Source organism: Manis pentadactyla, chromosome 9, assembly GCF_030020395.1.
Source record: "Manis pentadactyla isolate mManPen7 chromosome 9, mManPen7.hap1, whole genome shotgun sequence".
NCBI lineage: Eukaryota > Metazoa > Chordata > Mammalia > Pholidota > Manidae > Manis > Manis pentadactyla.
Window position 1 is genome coordinate 102,123,053 of NC_080027.1, and position 15,171 is coordinate 102,138,223.

A 15,171-nucleotide genomic window follows, 5' to 3' on the forward strand; every position below is an offset into this window, starting at 1 on the left:
CTTTTCAAAAGCCAAGATGGAGTTGGGCAGTTCAGCTGACTATCCCCAGAGGCAGGCAGGAGGCTGGAACGCTTGCAGCCTCTTTCCCCCATCAGGGAGTTAGCAGATCAGACCTAGGAAAGTACGAGGATTAAAAAAACTCCAACACTCTAACCAGTAATGAATTCTGATATTTTATTTGTTTCCATGTAAATACCAATATTATTATTAGCTATATTATTAATATTAATATTAATACTCTCAGAGCAAGGAAAGCACTAAATACAAAATTATGGCTTGAAATAGGGGACCTGCCCAGTAAGCTTAAGAACAAATTATGATTTTGGATCCAGATTGGGCTCCCTTAAGCCATTCCCTAAATAGAAAACCACTAAGTAACAGTTACTTTTGAAGGAACAACCAAGAAGGCTGAGGGAAGGTGTTAGCTTGTCCAAGAAAAAAAAAATTCCACACAATGAAAGAGAAGGTTACCACATCTTGACTCATAGTAACCAGTACATAGACATTCACAGTTATCACTATGAGCCTAAGATTCTAAAATGATCATTTAACAAGAAGGGAAAGTAGGATCCAAAAATTGGAACATATTTGCCCCAGTTCACTTGGCTAGTTAGGGATGGAGTCAAAGTTAAAATTCTAATCTCCTCACTTCTCATGCAGTTCTCTTTCCACAAAACGTTTTTGTGTCCACAGAAGGGTTAGGTATCCCTTCAAAGGGATGACTTAAAGGGGGCACGCATATTTAGATGGGTGGAAGGTGGGGGAGTGAGGGTGGTACATGGCAGCAGTGTCCCTGTGTGGCTGAAAGAGTCTGGCATGGGAGGAGCAGACAATAGGAACCCAAAAGGAGTAGGCACCTGGCATGAGAGGCCCGGGCACCAAAGACAGTCCACAGAACAGCAATCATGCTTAAGCCTGGAATGTGCATGTCCAGGAGAAATACAGTGAGCAATTCCAAACTTAAACAAGTAAACATAGGTTTTCTTAAATATTATCTATACTTACAACCACTTATTTACTAGATGTCACTCATTGAGTAACTGACTTTGCAGGTCACAGTCAATAACAAATACACACACACACACACACACACACACACATTTAAATCCTCTTAGTAGTCAAAACAGATACCACAGGTTATCTTGCTCCTAACAATTAATATAAAGCATTTAGCCCAATACCTGGTCCACAGGAGGCCCTCCATAAATGTTTACCAAGGATAATGATTCTGTTTGATTATGTGAGTGCCTTGGCAGCCACTCAGAGCTGGTTACTCTTGCCTTATGCACAATTTCTCTTCTTTGGCTTCTTTTTACTAAGCATTTTTATTTACCTTCTCTCCATAACAGATTAAAATAAAGGGGTGGGAATATAGTTGGAGATAGACACTTACGAGGAGATGGAAAACTGTGTTAGACAGGCAGAAAAAAAAAGTCCAAATGTAATTGAGACCATTTAGTGTAGGAGCAAACTGCCTTCCACCTTTCTGGAGATCCTGAAGGTATCAATGTATATCAGCACAGTGCAATTACTGTGATGGCACAGAATCATCCAGAAAGATTCTAGGATAGGTTGTAAACTCTACTGAAAATGGCAGAGGAGCATTTGCTACCATTAAAACATTTTTTTATCAAAAATGTAAAAACTTACAAATCATCTGGAAATTAGACTATTAAAAAATCACATTTCTGCATAATGCCATAAGCCTGATACATCAACAGGGACATTTAAACTAAACACAGTAGGATCTTATTCCCTTAAAAGCCTTGATATTGGTTGGTTGTTGGTCCTTCTGGTCAATTATCAATGTGAGGTCATCTGTGATACTATGATGTTTCTAAAAAGAGATCTTTATTTTTCAAAAGATACAATAACTTCTCAGTGTCTTTTGATATAAAGTTGCATTTGATAACATAATTGCCTCATTTTTGAAACTAGCAATGTGGTACCATGTGTACAAGGCATGGGACTGAGGTGTATCTCGGCATAAGCAGGAAGATGCCCATGTCGCTTTGCCTATCAGTGGCAAAATTTGTGTTATCTTCCCCAGACTATTTAAATTCTTACTGACTTACCCTGAGAGGTCCAGTTTCACTGCTCTCCTGTGCAATAAAGATAACTTTCACAATGAATTATCTCACTCTCCCAGTTTAGAAAAATCTCTCTCAGTTTTCCTCAAATCACTGATGAGATTTTTCACAGTGTCACCCCAAGATGACTCTTTGAAAGGAAATTCTACTGGGAACATTTGGAGGGTGGGAAAGCAAAGTGGTAAAGAAAAAAAGCACTCCTTAGCCAGCTTACTCTTCATCAAGTCCTGACAGCTTTTTACAAGTTCATTTTCCTTTTGAACACCACCAAATGTGAGAGGTATTTAGGCAATATGCAAACTGCAGCCAATTTCATCTTGGAGAGGCATCTTTGGCTGCCAGGGGTTAGTCCACACCACCTTTGGCAGATTCATAGCCCCCTCTTTGGTCCTCTTCATTTTTACAGTGCCAGGTGTCAAGTTTCCAGCGAAAGGTAGTCAAGTGTCTTATTTAATAAGGAAACTTTACTGTGACAATTTCTTGACCAATAGAAGCAATGTGTCTTAAGGGAGAGACACATTTTCTCATTCTCACAGATGTGCCTTAGAGGCTTGAGGCAGTCGTGAGGGATGAAGGCTAGATTGACAAGATATGAGGATAAATAAAGTTAAGTGGTGTGTCAAATAAGTATTAAATATCCCTGAGTGGGGGTATCTGCTTCTGGTCACATCCTGTGTGGCCAGATACAGGGGCTGAATCGGGACAGCTCCTCTACCCTCAAGGTAGAATCACTGTCCTGTCCACCCCCAGCTCTGTGTCCATGCTGGTGCCTGGCTCAGGTGTGGCCATCAAGTCTTCAGTAGGCACAGAATCCACCAGGATTTTGATGAATGAGAATCAGTTCCCCACCATTCACCTGGATGTCTTCACAAGAGGTATCATCAGTGGTCACATTCAAGTAGACTTTGTCCTTGAAAGCCAGATAGGGCACTGCAATGGAGTTGACAGACTTGACCTTGCTCAGGGAGAAGAGGGGTTCCCGACCTTTCCGGTAATGAAGGCTGAGGCTGAGCTCCTGGGAGAAGTAGCCCTTCAGGGAGATGAGATAAAATCCATCACAACGGATGATGATTGCGTTGTCTTGCACCTTCATGGTCTCATACTTGCTTGGGGATGTGATGATGAAACCTTTCTCATTATCACATCCTAAGGAGGGCAGGGCAAGAAGGAAAAGAACACAAGAATCATTCCTTAAGCCCAGCATTTAGTATCAACCTTCCAGTACATCTGGAAACATGTAAGAGAAAGTGATAGTGATTTTGAGAAGAATGAAAGAGAGAGAGCACTGTGTCTCTACATGAGGGTTAGAATCTACTTTACCTGAGGAATGGAAGAGGCAAAGCTAGCAGCCAACAGGTTTTCAGATAGAACTGGGAGATTATAGTGATCAGCAGTTGTCACAGCAGTTGTGGAAGGAAATGGAGCTTTGAGGTTTCCCTAATTTTTCAAAAGCAGCGGTTCCACAACTTCAGTGCCTCCTTTCTTCTCAATAGCTAGACTAGGGCAAAGGGTGCTGGGAGTGCCCCTCACCTGGATCCTGCACACCACCTCCATGCAAAGCAATTGTTTTTAACTCTCTTCCCTATCCTCTCTTCACCTGACCATGAAATGCAAATTTGTCCCAGGCCCCGGGCACTGGACTAGCCTACAGCATGTACTACTGGCCTTTGCCTGCAGTCATTTAAGCTTTATAAGGCTACTATGCACAGAATGTCTGTGGGTTCAGGTTCTGCTCAGTAAGATGCAGGTGGAAGAGCTCAGGAACAGACCTGCTTCTCCCTTCTCCCCTTCTGTTGTGGGTTTTTCCTGGAATGTGCCTTGGGAAGAGTTGCTGCCACAGGAGAAAGAATAGAAGGAGGAAGAGGAGGAGGCAGATGCAGAGTGATGGCTCTGGTAGCTTTGCGTGGGGCCATTCCAAGGGTAAATCAAAAAGACTGAATTTATTTTATTTCCATCTCAGCTCCAGTATCAGCTGAATGGCCAAGAAACCACATCGCAGACTTCCTGCTCTGTTGCATGTTTCTTGGTGACAGGAAAGGATAGGTTCCCACTGCTGGACACAGTTCAGTAATTGTTGCTTTGTACCAAGCCCAGGGGGCATCTTTGAATTGAAAACGAGGACCACTGAAGGCAAGATATATTTCCCATCAGGCTCAGGGGGATGTAATAAACAAATGAATAACCATATAGAAACTGCTGGTGCTTGTCCTAGTAGGACTCATAGATCCAAATAATGTTCTCCTGATAAAGAACCACCTTGCCTTCATATCTGGGCCTCTCTCCACTCACATTAAGGTAAAAAGTGTGTCCTGTAACAATGTGAAATGATGTGACTTACAGCCAGGCCAACTTGTAAGAAGTAAAGCTTTAGCTTCACTACCTAAAAAATGAGAATAATTCCTACTCAGAGGGTCCCTGGAAGGATTAAGTGAGGCACATAATGTAATTAATACAATGGCAAGCACATATTAGGTAACTAATTGCACCCCTTTTCTTCTTTATACCCCCTTTTGTGTCCATAATGAAGGTGATATGCATGCTCCAATAATTCCAGGATTTAGAGCTTTCCTGAGGACAGAGAGAGGCCTTGTGTTCTAGAGAAAATTAAGAGACTGGAGAGAAGATTCTTTTTAAAATATAATTCAGTTAAACTTTTGACCATACTTACTGGTAAATTGTACTCTGATACTTTGAATTGGAGGATATTGAGGTGGCACCTGAAGGAGGAAAAATGATATATTTTTAGAAAAATAAAGGTGAACAAATGGAATTGACAAGTCATATCCTAAGAAGCAGAAACATGGTAGCTTGCAGAGGCAACAACTTGACAAAAGACTTGGTTCTTTCTATGAAGATCAGACCCAGACTTCCAACCTGTGTCCCCCGTGCTTTTCAATAGCATCTTCCGAGATAAGTTAGGACTATTCAGCTCTTCCATGCAAGCATCTAAAAATCTATCTTCATTTCTACTGAACTCTTTTTTGAGATATTGTTTTGGCTCACTGAGCCCCAATTTCTTATTGTTGGGGAACAGATTATTAATACTCATCTTCTCAAGAAACCCATTCAGCCATAGAGATCTCCTCTTGGAGAAGGGTGTGACCAGTCAATCACCATGCTCACAGACTCCAAGAATGAGCTGGGATTGAATTCTGGAAGCTTCCTGGCTGCTTGCTCTTTCACTGTAACACAGGAGTAAGCGTGTCCTGTTTTCAGGGCTACAGGTGATAAAAACTGGTCTAATCCTGCAGAGTTCAGTAGATTTGAGTGCAACTTCTTCTAATGTCTTTCCCTTCTCTTCAGCCTCTTGCAAAATTTAACTTGAGCCAAGTGAATTCTCAACAGCCAGAAAGAAGTAAAACAATGGAGAAAGAAAATCAAGTAGAACATATGTCTGTAGTAATTCGGTGGTTAAAAAAACAAAGCAGTTCAACACGGAGTAAACTCTGAAATAGATTAAGTGAAAAAAGTAAAAGCAAAGGGCAGAATCATGCATAAAATACATTCCCATTTGTGTATAAAAATAATAATGCTCATATGGGCATTGAATATGTCTGAGACCCTGGTCATAAATGTTGCCCTGGAAAAAATAATTGGAAGCCTGAGGTCAGGAGTTGGAGGGAGCCTTCATTTTCATGGTCTACTTTTTTACAGTTTTGAAATTTGAACCGTATATTGCATACTAAAAAAAGACATTGAAGAAAACACTGCCTATTGTTCCTGCCAAGAACAACAGCTCCTCCCGTAAGGTTATTCTTGGCATGGTATCCTGACCATTCTTGGCACGGTGTCCTGACCAAACTTTGGGGAGGGATTTGCTCTCATACCCTGAGGTGTGGAATCCCTGCTTCCCGCTCTCCTGGCACATCAGTAGCTGCAGTCAAGCGGATTCCACTGGGGACTGCCCACACAGAGGAGTCCCCTACTCCCCTCATAGGTAAAATCACAAATCTTACCATGCTGACACCAAAGGCAAGGTGAGAAGGGAGAGCCTTTCTGAGCCCTGCCAGTGGCTGGTCCTCAGGAGCGATGTTAATTCAACAATGAGCACATGGAGAGAGGCACTGACTCTGGAGTCTGGCTCTCATCCCTCTAGAAACTGTGTGCCCTGAACTAGTGTCCTTCATGCTTAAGGCAGTGTTCTGGAGGAAGCCTCTCAAAAAGCCTATTACCTTATCACCATATCTCCTGGGTAAATCCGTGCCCCCACTGCCCTCCAGGCAGGCTGGCCCCTGTGTGGTGGCCACCTTGTCAGAGTCAGAGGCAGTCTGTGAAGTGGAGGGCAGGCCTAAGCCTGCAGCACCTGGGGTTCTAACAACAGCCAGGCAGGTATGGTGTCCATTTAGGGGAGTTTCAGAACTTCCCAGAAGTCAGTGTTCTCATCTTAGAAATGACAAGAAGGTCACAGGAATCCCTTGCAGTTCTAACCATTCCATGATTTAGATTGTAAAAGTTGCTGCTCTAAGTCAACTGTAAGAAAAGAAGAAAAAAAAAGAAGCATACCCATCCCCAAATTTATATCAATCTCTCTGACCTAAAGACCCTCATGATTTGAATATTTGGCTGACTTTGCAAAATTTCCTAACAATCTTTGCAAAACAAAGAAATTCCCCAGTGTTTTGAAGTACCCTGAAGACATCTGAGTGGTAGTGACCAAGAGGACACCCTCTGAGACTGAAATGCTGAGAGGCAGCACAGAAAACACACGTGGCTTCCTTTCTTGTGTGGATCTCTTGGAACCCCAGACTCAGGCTTCCGGTTCCTTCTCCAGAAGGTCACCCAAGCATTAAAAATTTACATACTCGCAGAAGTCTCTTACAAACTTCAGTACCATTATCTAGGAAATGTTGTGAAATAAAATAAGATGGTCCTTCTTGTTCCCTGCCCCTCTACAGCTTTTCCCCTCACCTTCCTTATCTGATACTTCATTCTGACTACCCTGTGCCCAGAAACACCCCCGTGGTGCCCAACAAGGCCCCTCGCAGCCTAGCTCCAACCTCCTTGTCAAGCTTTACTGCCACACATATCCTTTCTGTGTATTAAGCTCTAACCAACCACTTTCTCTGATCTCTTTGCCCTTGAATAGAGCCTGGTACCACAAGAAAGCACAGGCTTAGGAATCAGATTAAATCCATGCTATAGCTTTTCAGCTTTATGAATTTGGAAATGACATATACTATTTCTGAGCTTTACTTTTCAGATCTGTGAAAATAAGATGTAATATTGTTACTGGTTCTCTGTCTCTTTGTGGCCCAGACAAACAGCACAGAAGGATCTTCATGAGAAAGGTCACCAGAAAACAATCAGAAGATATTTATTTTATCTGCATGTGCAGATGTAGTCTCTTTAAATATCAAGAAAAGCAAAATCCTCAGACCTTCTCTAGACACTAAAAGAAAATGAGAAAATGGAAAATATCAGAGGGCAAGGACAAGCTCTAGAATAAAGTTTCTTCAGTCTGGAAAGTCTTAAAGAGCCCACACCACCCTCGGAGGTGAAATGCAAAGTCCCAAGAGTCTACACAAAGAAAGTATGGCTCTGAAATCTGAATTCGATGGTCTCAGAAGAGTGACTATAAAATAAATCATCTTCTAGTTGAACCTTATGTTTTACAGACAAAGAAATCCTAGGCCACAGAAGTGAAGGACCCCAACTCCTGCCCTCTACCCCAGTATAATTTTCATTATACCCAACAAGTAGCATTTTTTTTCTCCCCATAAAAATTTGAAGTGAGAAGACACTGCTCTAAAAACTTCATAAATACTCCATTTATGCATCCATTTCAGTGCCAAGCTTGGAGGAGAGAAGGTACCACACACACAAAATTGTCAGGCAGTGGTTTCACAATGACCTCATCATGAGAGTGCAAAGGGAGCGTCCAGAGTTCAGGCTTCCCTCCAGGGTTCAAGAGCTGTCATAAGTGAAGCCAAGAAAACAGGAACAACAGAATATCCACTAGGCAATGGATATATGGGCTATTTGACCAAGTGACTGAAAAATGCACATATGTCACATCTAAGAGCAACTGATGATGCAATGGGAAGGTCTGCCAGCCCAGTGTTCTCAAACTCTAATGTGCATTAGAATCACTTGGGACGTTTGTTCAAATGTGCAAGTAGCCAATTTGTTCATAAAGATTCTGATTCAGATTATCTAGGGGGACCCAGGAATCTGCATTTTTACAGGCATCCAAGGTTTAGAATTTGAGAATGACTACACTAAACTGAAGGTCTCAGTCCAAAGAATGTATCTTCAACCATGCCCTTGACAAAAAGCATGCCTGTCTCAAAGCTGGTGCTCAAGAAACATTTGCTCTCCTCTGAGTTTTATTCAATAGTGGATTGAATATGGTTGTCATATTACTTGGTGGTTTGAAACAGTATCAACAATTACTGAGTACCTGCTCTGTAGCAGGCATTACCTTCAACTCTGGGGACACAAAAGCACAGAACACACAATCCTTATTTTTGACGAACATATATGCCACCTGGGGAAATAGTCCTTCTATATAAAATCTTTGGTACATGTCAATAGGTAATGTATGCCATAAGATACCAGAGGACAGAAAAATCATGCCAGGCTTTGGCAGTTCAAGGAGGAAAGACTTGAACTTGGACCTTGAAAGAGAAGTGGACCCAGATTATCAAAGGACAGTCTATGGAAGAAAGGTCTAGAAATGAGACCATTTTTGTTGTATTCAAGACAAAGAACAAAAACTTATTGAGAATTTACAAATGCCAGGCAATGTACTGTTCTTTCTCAAACTGACTGCCTCATTTGCTTTTCAAAATAATCCTATCAAGTAGGAATAATAATTACCAATGTTTCACAGACAAGAAAATGAGAATCAATGCTATTAAGAGCTTGCCCAGGAATAAACAGGTATTAACTTGAGTTTGATTGAACCCCAAGTTTATGGTAATACCCTTCTCTTTATCCTACACTACCTTAAGAATAAAAAAACCCTATGAAAGTATTTGTCTGAGGGTCCAAGATAAATGTGAACTATATTCATCATCAACACAGAACAAGAATAAAATATTAGGTTTTAGACAATTGTCAAAATATTCAGATATACCTCAAAATGTCTATAAGTTTTGCAGAAAAGAGGTCTCTGGGCAACTCAAGGTTGTCTGTGTAGTTCAAGTTCACAGAACCTTTAGCTGGGCTCTGGTTATGTGCAATTGTCCAGGCAAAGGACCCCAGGTCTAGGGACAAGCCCAAAGGAGGCTACAGGTAGGTGCTGCAAAGAAGAGTAAGAATTAAGGCCTTTTCCAGCCTCTCTAAGCACCTCGAGCACTGAGTTATCTGAGAACATAAATGAAAAGTGTCTGCTGTCTAGCATTTATCCAACTGCCTTTGCTAAGTTCCCAAAGAGATGCTCATTTCGAAAGCTCATCTTTGGAGAGTGTGAGCTGCTAATTCTGGCTCACTGGGATATGGCATGAGGCTGCCAATCTTATACTCACTTGGCATTTGTCCTGGAGAGAGGTATCTGTGACTGAAAGAATGATATTCATCAAGGGTGAAACCAAGACAAGGCCTTATCCTTCCCCACTTGATACCAGGCCACAGTGTCAGGTCCCAGGTGGGAGTGAGGTGGGTGTGAGTCAGGATGGTGGGGAAACAGATCTGTGATGGGGACTCCCAGGTTACCAGGCCACCTCCACTGGGATATGAGCCTCTCCTCTCCCACCTCAGGATGCATTTCAGAGGAAATCTGAGAGATCGTGAAAGCACAGCCTCAGGAGTTCTCAGGATGTGTCTCAAGGAACCTCTGAAGAGGGAGGTAGAATTTCCATACTTGCCCGTGACTGTAGGCTGGGAAGGTAGCCCTTCATCCTGGTGGATTTAGTGTGTACTCAGTGAAATTGCCTCCTTACAAAGGGCGGGGCTCCCACTTCTGACCGGGGAAGTTGAGAACCTCAGCCAGAAAAGAGGACGGGACGAAGGGGCAAAAACAGCTTCTTTGGCCAAGGAGGCTTCCATATTCATAAACCGTATCCCACAAGCTACATTTCTTAGAGACAAATACATGTGGCTTTGAAAACCTTGTTGAATGAAGAGTCTATTAGGATTTAATTAACACAAGAAAAACCATTTTAATTGTCACCCAAAATCTCTTTCTCCATCCCCTTTCACCATGGCTGCCAGCACCCTTTTGCGTTAATCTCTCTAACTTTTGCTCTTCTCTGTTCTACACAGTCCGTGTGATACCCTACTATAGCCTCCTCTCTCCAAACACTTCCAGTCTTCTTCTCAAATTTATTTAGTAATGGCTGTCCCTCAGAGAGGCCTTGATTTTCTGACCCCCTCCTCTCTATATGAAGACAAGAACTGGGGTTTCACTGTCCCGAAGGTTCAGCAATTAATAGATTCCTGAGAGGAAACTCAGGTATTCAGGGAAAAGAATGAATCAAAAGCACCCATGTAATATGAGCACATCTTCAAAATTATGTAATTGACCTCATGTAGCTGACTCTTTATATCCTCAATGGGAAGAGATTCTTATATAGGGGTTTCCCTTTCCACATTAACAGGAAATTCTCATGACACACTGATGGAGTGGTCTGCCAAAAGATTTCTTAGGACTCCTTCCTCACTTTGGTGACTGGGTAAGTCTCCACCATGATATCCTTTAGCAGCTTAGTGTCTAAAAAACTGTGCAGTCAGTTTACAATGTGCCCATGACGTGATCATAAATATCACAATGCTTCAGACATAATGGCATTCAGTAAATAAATGTTTGCTGAGCTAAGGTAAAACTTAGCCCCTTAGGCCTATGCCCAGATCTTAGCTAGTGGCTACCTAATCATACAATATTGGATACTAGCTCTAGCCAACACCATACAATGCTCAAGGTTTTTAAAATTGCCCCATTCATCTGAGTGCAAAGGAAGTGGTATGATGATTACAATCAATATCTTTCTATTTGAAGTCACTCATTCCCCATCTCATTGTTCTACTAAAAGGAGGGACTACTGCCTGGGGAGAGGCAACTGAGCAGAATGGACAAGGCTTTGGGCTGAGAATGGAATACCAGGGTCTGGTCCTAGGCCAGAACAGGTCCCTTCTTTTCCTCAGTTTCTTATTTCCTTATCCTGATGTCCAACCTCAGATAAAACCGTGGAACAAGCAGTGTCTAAAGACTCTACCGTATCATAGTTTAGGCAAATCACAGCATTCAGAGGAGAAGTCCCAAGGGGTTGGGTGGTTAGAAGACCTTTGGAACAGCCCATCTTTTCAACACAAGAAGTCCCTCTGCTGGAAAAGCAGCAGCAAGGCCCCTTCCCACATGGCTCCCTCTGACAGCTGAGGGACAACCAGGAGTATCTCTAGAGCTCTTTGTGCAGTGAAGCTCTCAGCCTCATTCGCATGAGGCTAAATAATCTCCAGCCTCTATTCTGGTGTGAACTGAGATTGGTGACTGGTTAAATTCATCACAGAAGAGCAGTGGGATGGTGGTGGTGGTGACATGACAGTGACCTTTTAAACTAAAGCTTTCCTGTTAATTAATGGAAGAGAAATAGAGCACCTCATGCAAAAGAAAGGGGGCTCACTTTATAATCCCAAGTCAGGAATCTAGGCATTGAAGCTGGTAGAGAGCTTTCTGTGAAACTTCTTCCTGAAGAACTACACCCGACTTGATTATCCAGTACTTACCACGCACCATGTCAATTGCGTTTTTAACCATCTTCTCTCCACCCTGGGTTGGAAACTCTGGGAGGGCTGGGAAGACCCATGTCTTGCTCACCATTGTCTCCTCAGTATCTGACAAGGAACTGGTGCTCCATAGATATTGCTCAATAAATGAATGAATGCATGTTTTATAGTGAGTGTCCCCCAGAATGCATGTCTGCCTAGAACCTCAGTATGTGACTTTACTTGGAAATGGAATCTTTGAAGTTGTAATTAGTTAACATGAGGCGAACTAGGTTAGGGTGGGCTTTAAATCCAATATGACTGGGGTCTTTAAAAGATTCAGAGAGGACACAGAGATACGCACAGGGGATATGGCCATGCAAAGACACAAGCAGAGCTCGGGGTGACGTAGCTACAAGCCAAGGAAACCATGGAAGGCTGGGGGCGACCAGAAGCCAAAAAGGGAAGGAAGGATTCTTCCTGAAAACCTTCAGAGGTAGCATGGGCCTGCCAATGCTTTGATTTTGAACTTCTATCCTCCAGAATTAAGAGAGAATAAATTTCTGTTGCCTTAGGCACCAGTTGGTGGTAACTTGCTCTGCAAGCCCAGTGAAATGAATGCATGGCTATATAGGCATTTGCAAATAGTGTACAGATTACACTATCACATTCAAGTCAATCTTTGAATCAGAGTCTGATAAAACCAGAAGGGCTTGGGGAGAGTATGTATCTAAAGTCTTTTTTGTTTAAAAAGCAGAGAGAGAGAGAAATAAAAGAGAATAAATGGGGAGCTGGTGCCTGAATCTAGATCACCTTTCTCTTCTATGAATACACCACTAATGCAATGCTGCATTTTATAAAAATAACCTAGAAGGTATTAAACAATTGTCAAAACTTCATCGATCATGTTATCTGCAATGGTGTAAGTAGATTTAAATTCCTTTTTAAAAAGATTCTTTCCTCCCTCTATACCAGATCATAAATTTTTCCCTCAATATTTCTTCAAAAGCAACTAATGTTAGAAAAGAAAACAAATTTTAAAACAACCAGCTAATCTTAAAGATTAGTCATGGAGTCATGGCCAAGTGTAACAGAAAGAGACAGGACTAGAATTTTGACCTAGTCTTAATTTCTAACCAGGCTGGACCATGTGTTCTTAACTGCATTATTTTAGATCTCTGAACCACTTTCAGGCACTTCATACCCTCATAAATTCTCCCCTTCATTCTCCCTTTGTTCTCTAATGCAGCCATGAGCACTTAGTTAAAAATCTTTGTTCAAAACTTTGAGACTTAGAATTACTCCAGTGGAATTTTGTTTTAATCCAAAAAATTACAGTAGAGAAGTCAAGGTCCCTGAAGTTAAGGTTAACCTTACGTGTCACGCTTTCTGAGATTTGAGTTATGGGAGTATGTATGTATGTATGTGCTACAAAGTACACATTTTAGTAGTGGCACCCTTCAGAAGCAGAAGTGTGTTCATGAAAAAATAATAGTAATCTCAGCATTTACAAAGCTCTGTTACACAGCACTTGCTCTTCACAATAACCAGATTCCAATTTTAGAAATGATTAAACTGTCACTCAGGGAATTTACCCACAAAGATAAAACACTGGAATAAACCTGGCCCAGAGTATACATTTCTACACACCAATAATTCCCCCCAAAATTCAAGAAGACATTTTGTATTTTTGTGTAAGGAAATGTTTTAATTCCTTCACTTGAAAAGATACTGATATCAAACGTATGGGTGGCTACAAACAAAATACACAAGCTGTAGGGTTGGGGAATCAGTTTCATCTTAACTCTACCACACATTTCAATCTGTGACTGTGGGAAATAACCTTCCTACTTTGTAACTCAGTTGCTTCTTTTCTCTTGCTAAGTAGTAATAACAACATTGTACAGGGCTCCTTTAGACCCCAGAAGATTCACATTCATTTTCCATGAATGACAGATCCCTGGTATGGGTGATCAGCTGCAGGTTGTCTGAGAATGAAGGTCACAGAAGTCACTGGTATTAAAAGAAATCGCTTGGAAGGGCAGGGTGGTCAGGCCCTAGGCAAGCCTGGGTCTCTTCAGGGCTAGTAGGTGAGGTTGAGGTCCGAGGACAGGAATAGGGTGACCATATTTCCAGGCCTTTCTGCACTTTTCCCAAACTCTCCTCTATGTATGTATATTTGCTTCTATATATGTATATATATATATATATATATATATATATATATATATATATATGACATTTTCCAGCATGATCCCCGTCCAAATTATTTGTCTTATTTTCAGTACTTTGGTCAAAATATATGTTTGAAATTCTCATTTAGAAAACGGCATCACTGTGTAAATAGTGAGTCATGTTAGGGCCCCCTTGATGTCGTTCATCCTCCTTCTACACCTGTATCAGCACTTGGCTTCCTGAGTAAAGTTTTCTAATCTTAATGCCTTAGTAGGCTCCCTACAGTAGATCTGAAAATGGTTAGTTTTACTGTGGTGCCCCCTAGTGCTGTGAGACTAGATTCAGTATCTGTACTTGCCAGTACAGATTTCATAAGAAAAGTGAAATTTGGAAAAGAACCATTTTGACAAATCTGTCTGTATTTCCTTTTGCACAGAAGGGAATGAAGAGCTTTCTCTTCGCGTGAGTCACAGACCCTTTATGACCTGCCCCCGCCTAGATTTTCAGCCTCATTTTCTGTCACTTTCCCTACGAACAGCCAAGTTCAACCATTCTGAACAATCGGCTTTTCTGCTTAGAAAGTCCTCTACCCCTACCCAGTCACCACCATCCCCCTTGTCCATTTACGGGCTTTCTACTACTCCTACTATTAGCTGAAGCCTCATGTCCTCCCCCTGCTTTACCCTTTCGTTTTCTTACTGTAAATAGATTATGTCCAATGCCTGCTCAAAAATCCATATTTCTATTTTAAAAAAAAGAGCCTCAAAATATTTAATGACAAATCAGTTCAACACTTCAAACACCCTTTTTAATTCCCATAGAATTGCTTAAGAAATGCAAGCTCAGTTGCATTGAAAATCATTTATTTGCTTGTCTAGAAAACTCATTCGATTACATGGTTACACATATAAACTGAGCTAAATCAAGACAAGGTATTTCAGAAAAAAAAAAAACTTCTTTTCCTTCCTAAATGATACAAACAGAAATCCAAATTACAGACTGAAATTTCATCAAGAAACTGTGAATTCCAGTTCTGGCCCTCACTGACACAGAGCTGGTCAGCTCACTTTCCAAGTACCTCCACTTCTGTTTTTCCCAGCAGTAAAAATGATAAGACTATAAACCTTTTAACGGTGGGATTTGCTGAAGAATTATCACTAAAAGCCATCGCATCGATGAAGTACTATGATAATGGTGGTACAAATCTTAGAAGAGCCTTTCTTCAAGAGCCCTGAGACACGTGAATATCACCGACAAAAGCTTT

The 15,171-nt window shown here is 41.5% G+C and overlaps 1 protein-coding gene across 3 annotated transcripts in view; it reads right to left on the reverse strand.

Moving 5' to 3' along the window:
• Window positions 1–508: 508 nt before the first annotated feature.
• TNFSF4 (TNF superfamily member 4) overlaps window positions 509–15,171 on the reverse strand; it is a 71,078-nt gene continuing 56,415 nt past the window's right edge. For all 3 annotated transcript variants that reach the window (XM_036918474.2, XM_036918476.2, XM_036918475.2), the window contains 2 exons: window positions 4,759–4,807; window positions 509–3,236 (listed from right to left, as the gene is read on the reverse strand). In XM_036918474.2, the coding sequence (XP_036774369.1) occupies window positions 2,887–3,236; window positions 4,759–4,807 (399 nt within the window). In that variant the 3' untranslated portion in view covers window positions 509–2,886. The remainder of the gene's footprint in view (window positions 3,237–4,758; window positions 4,808–15,171) is intronic.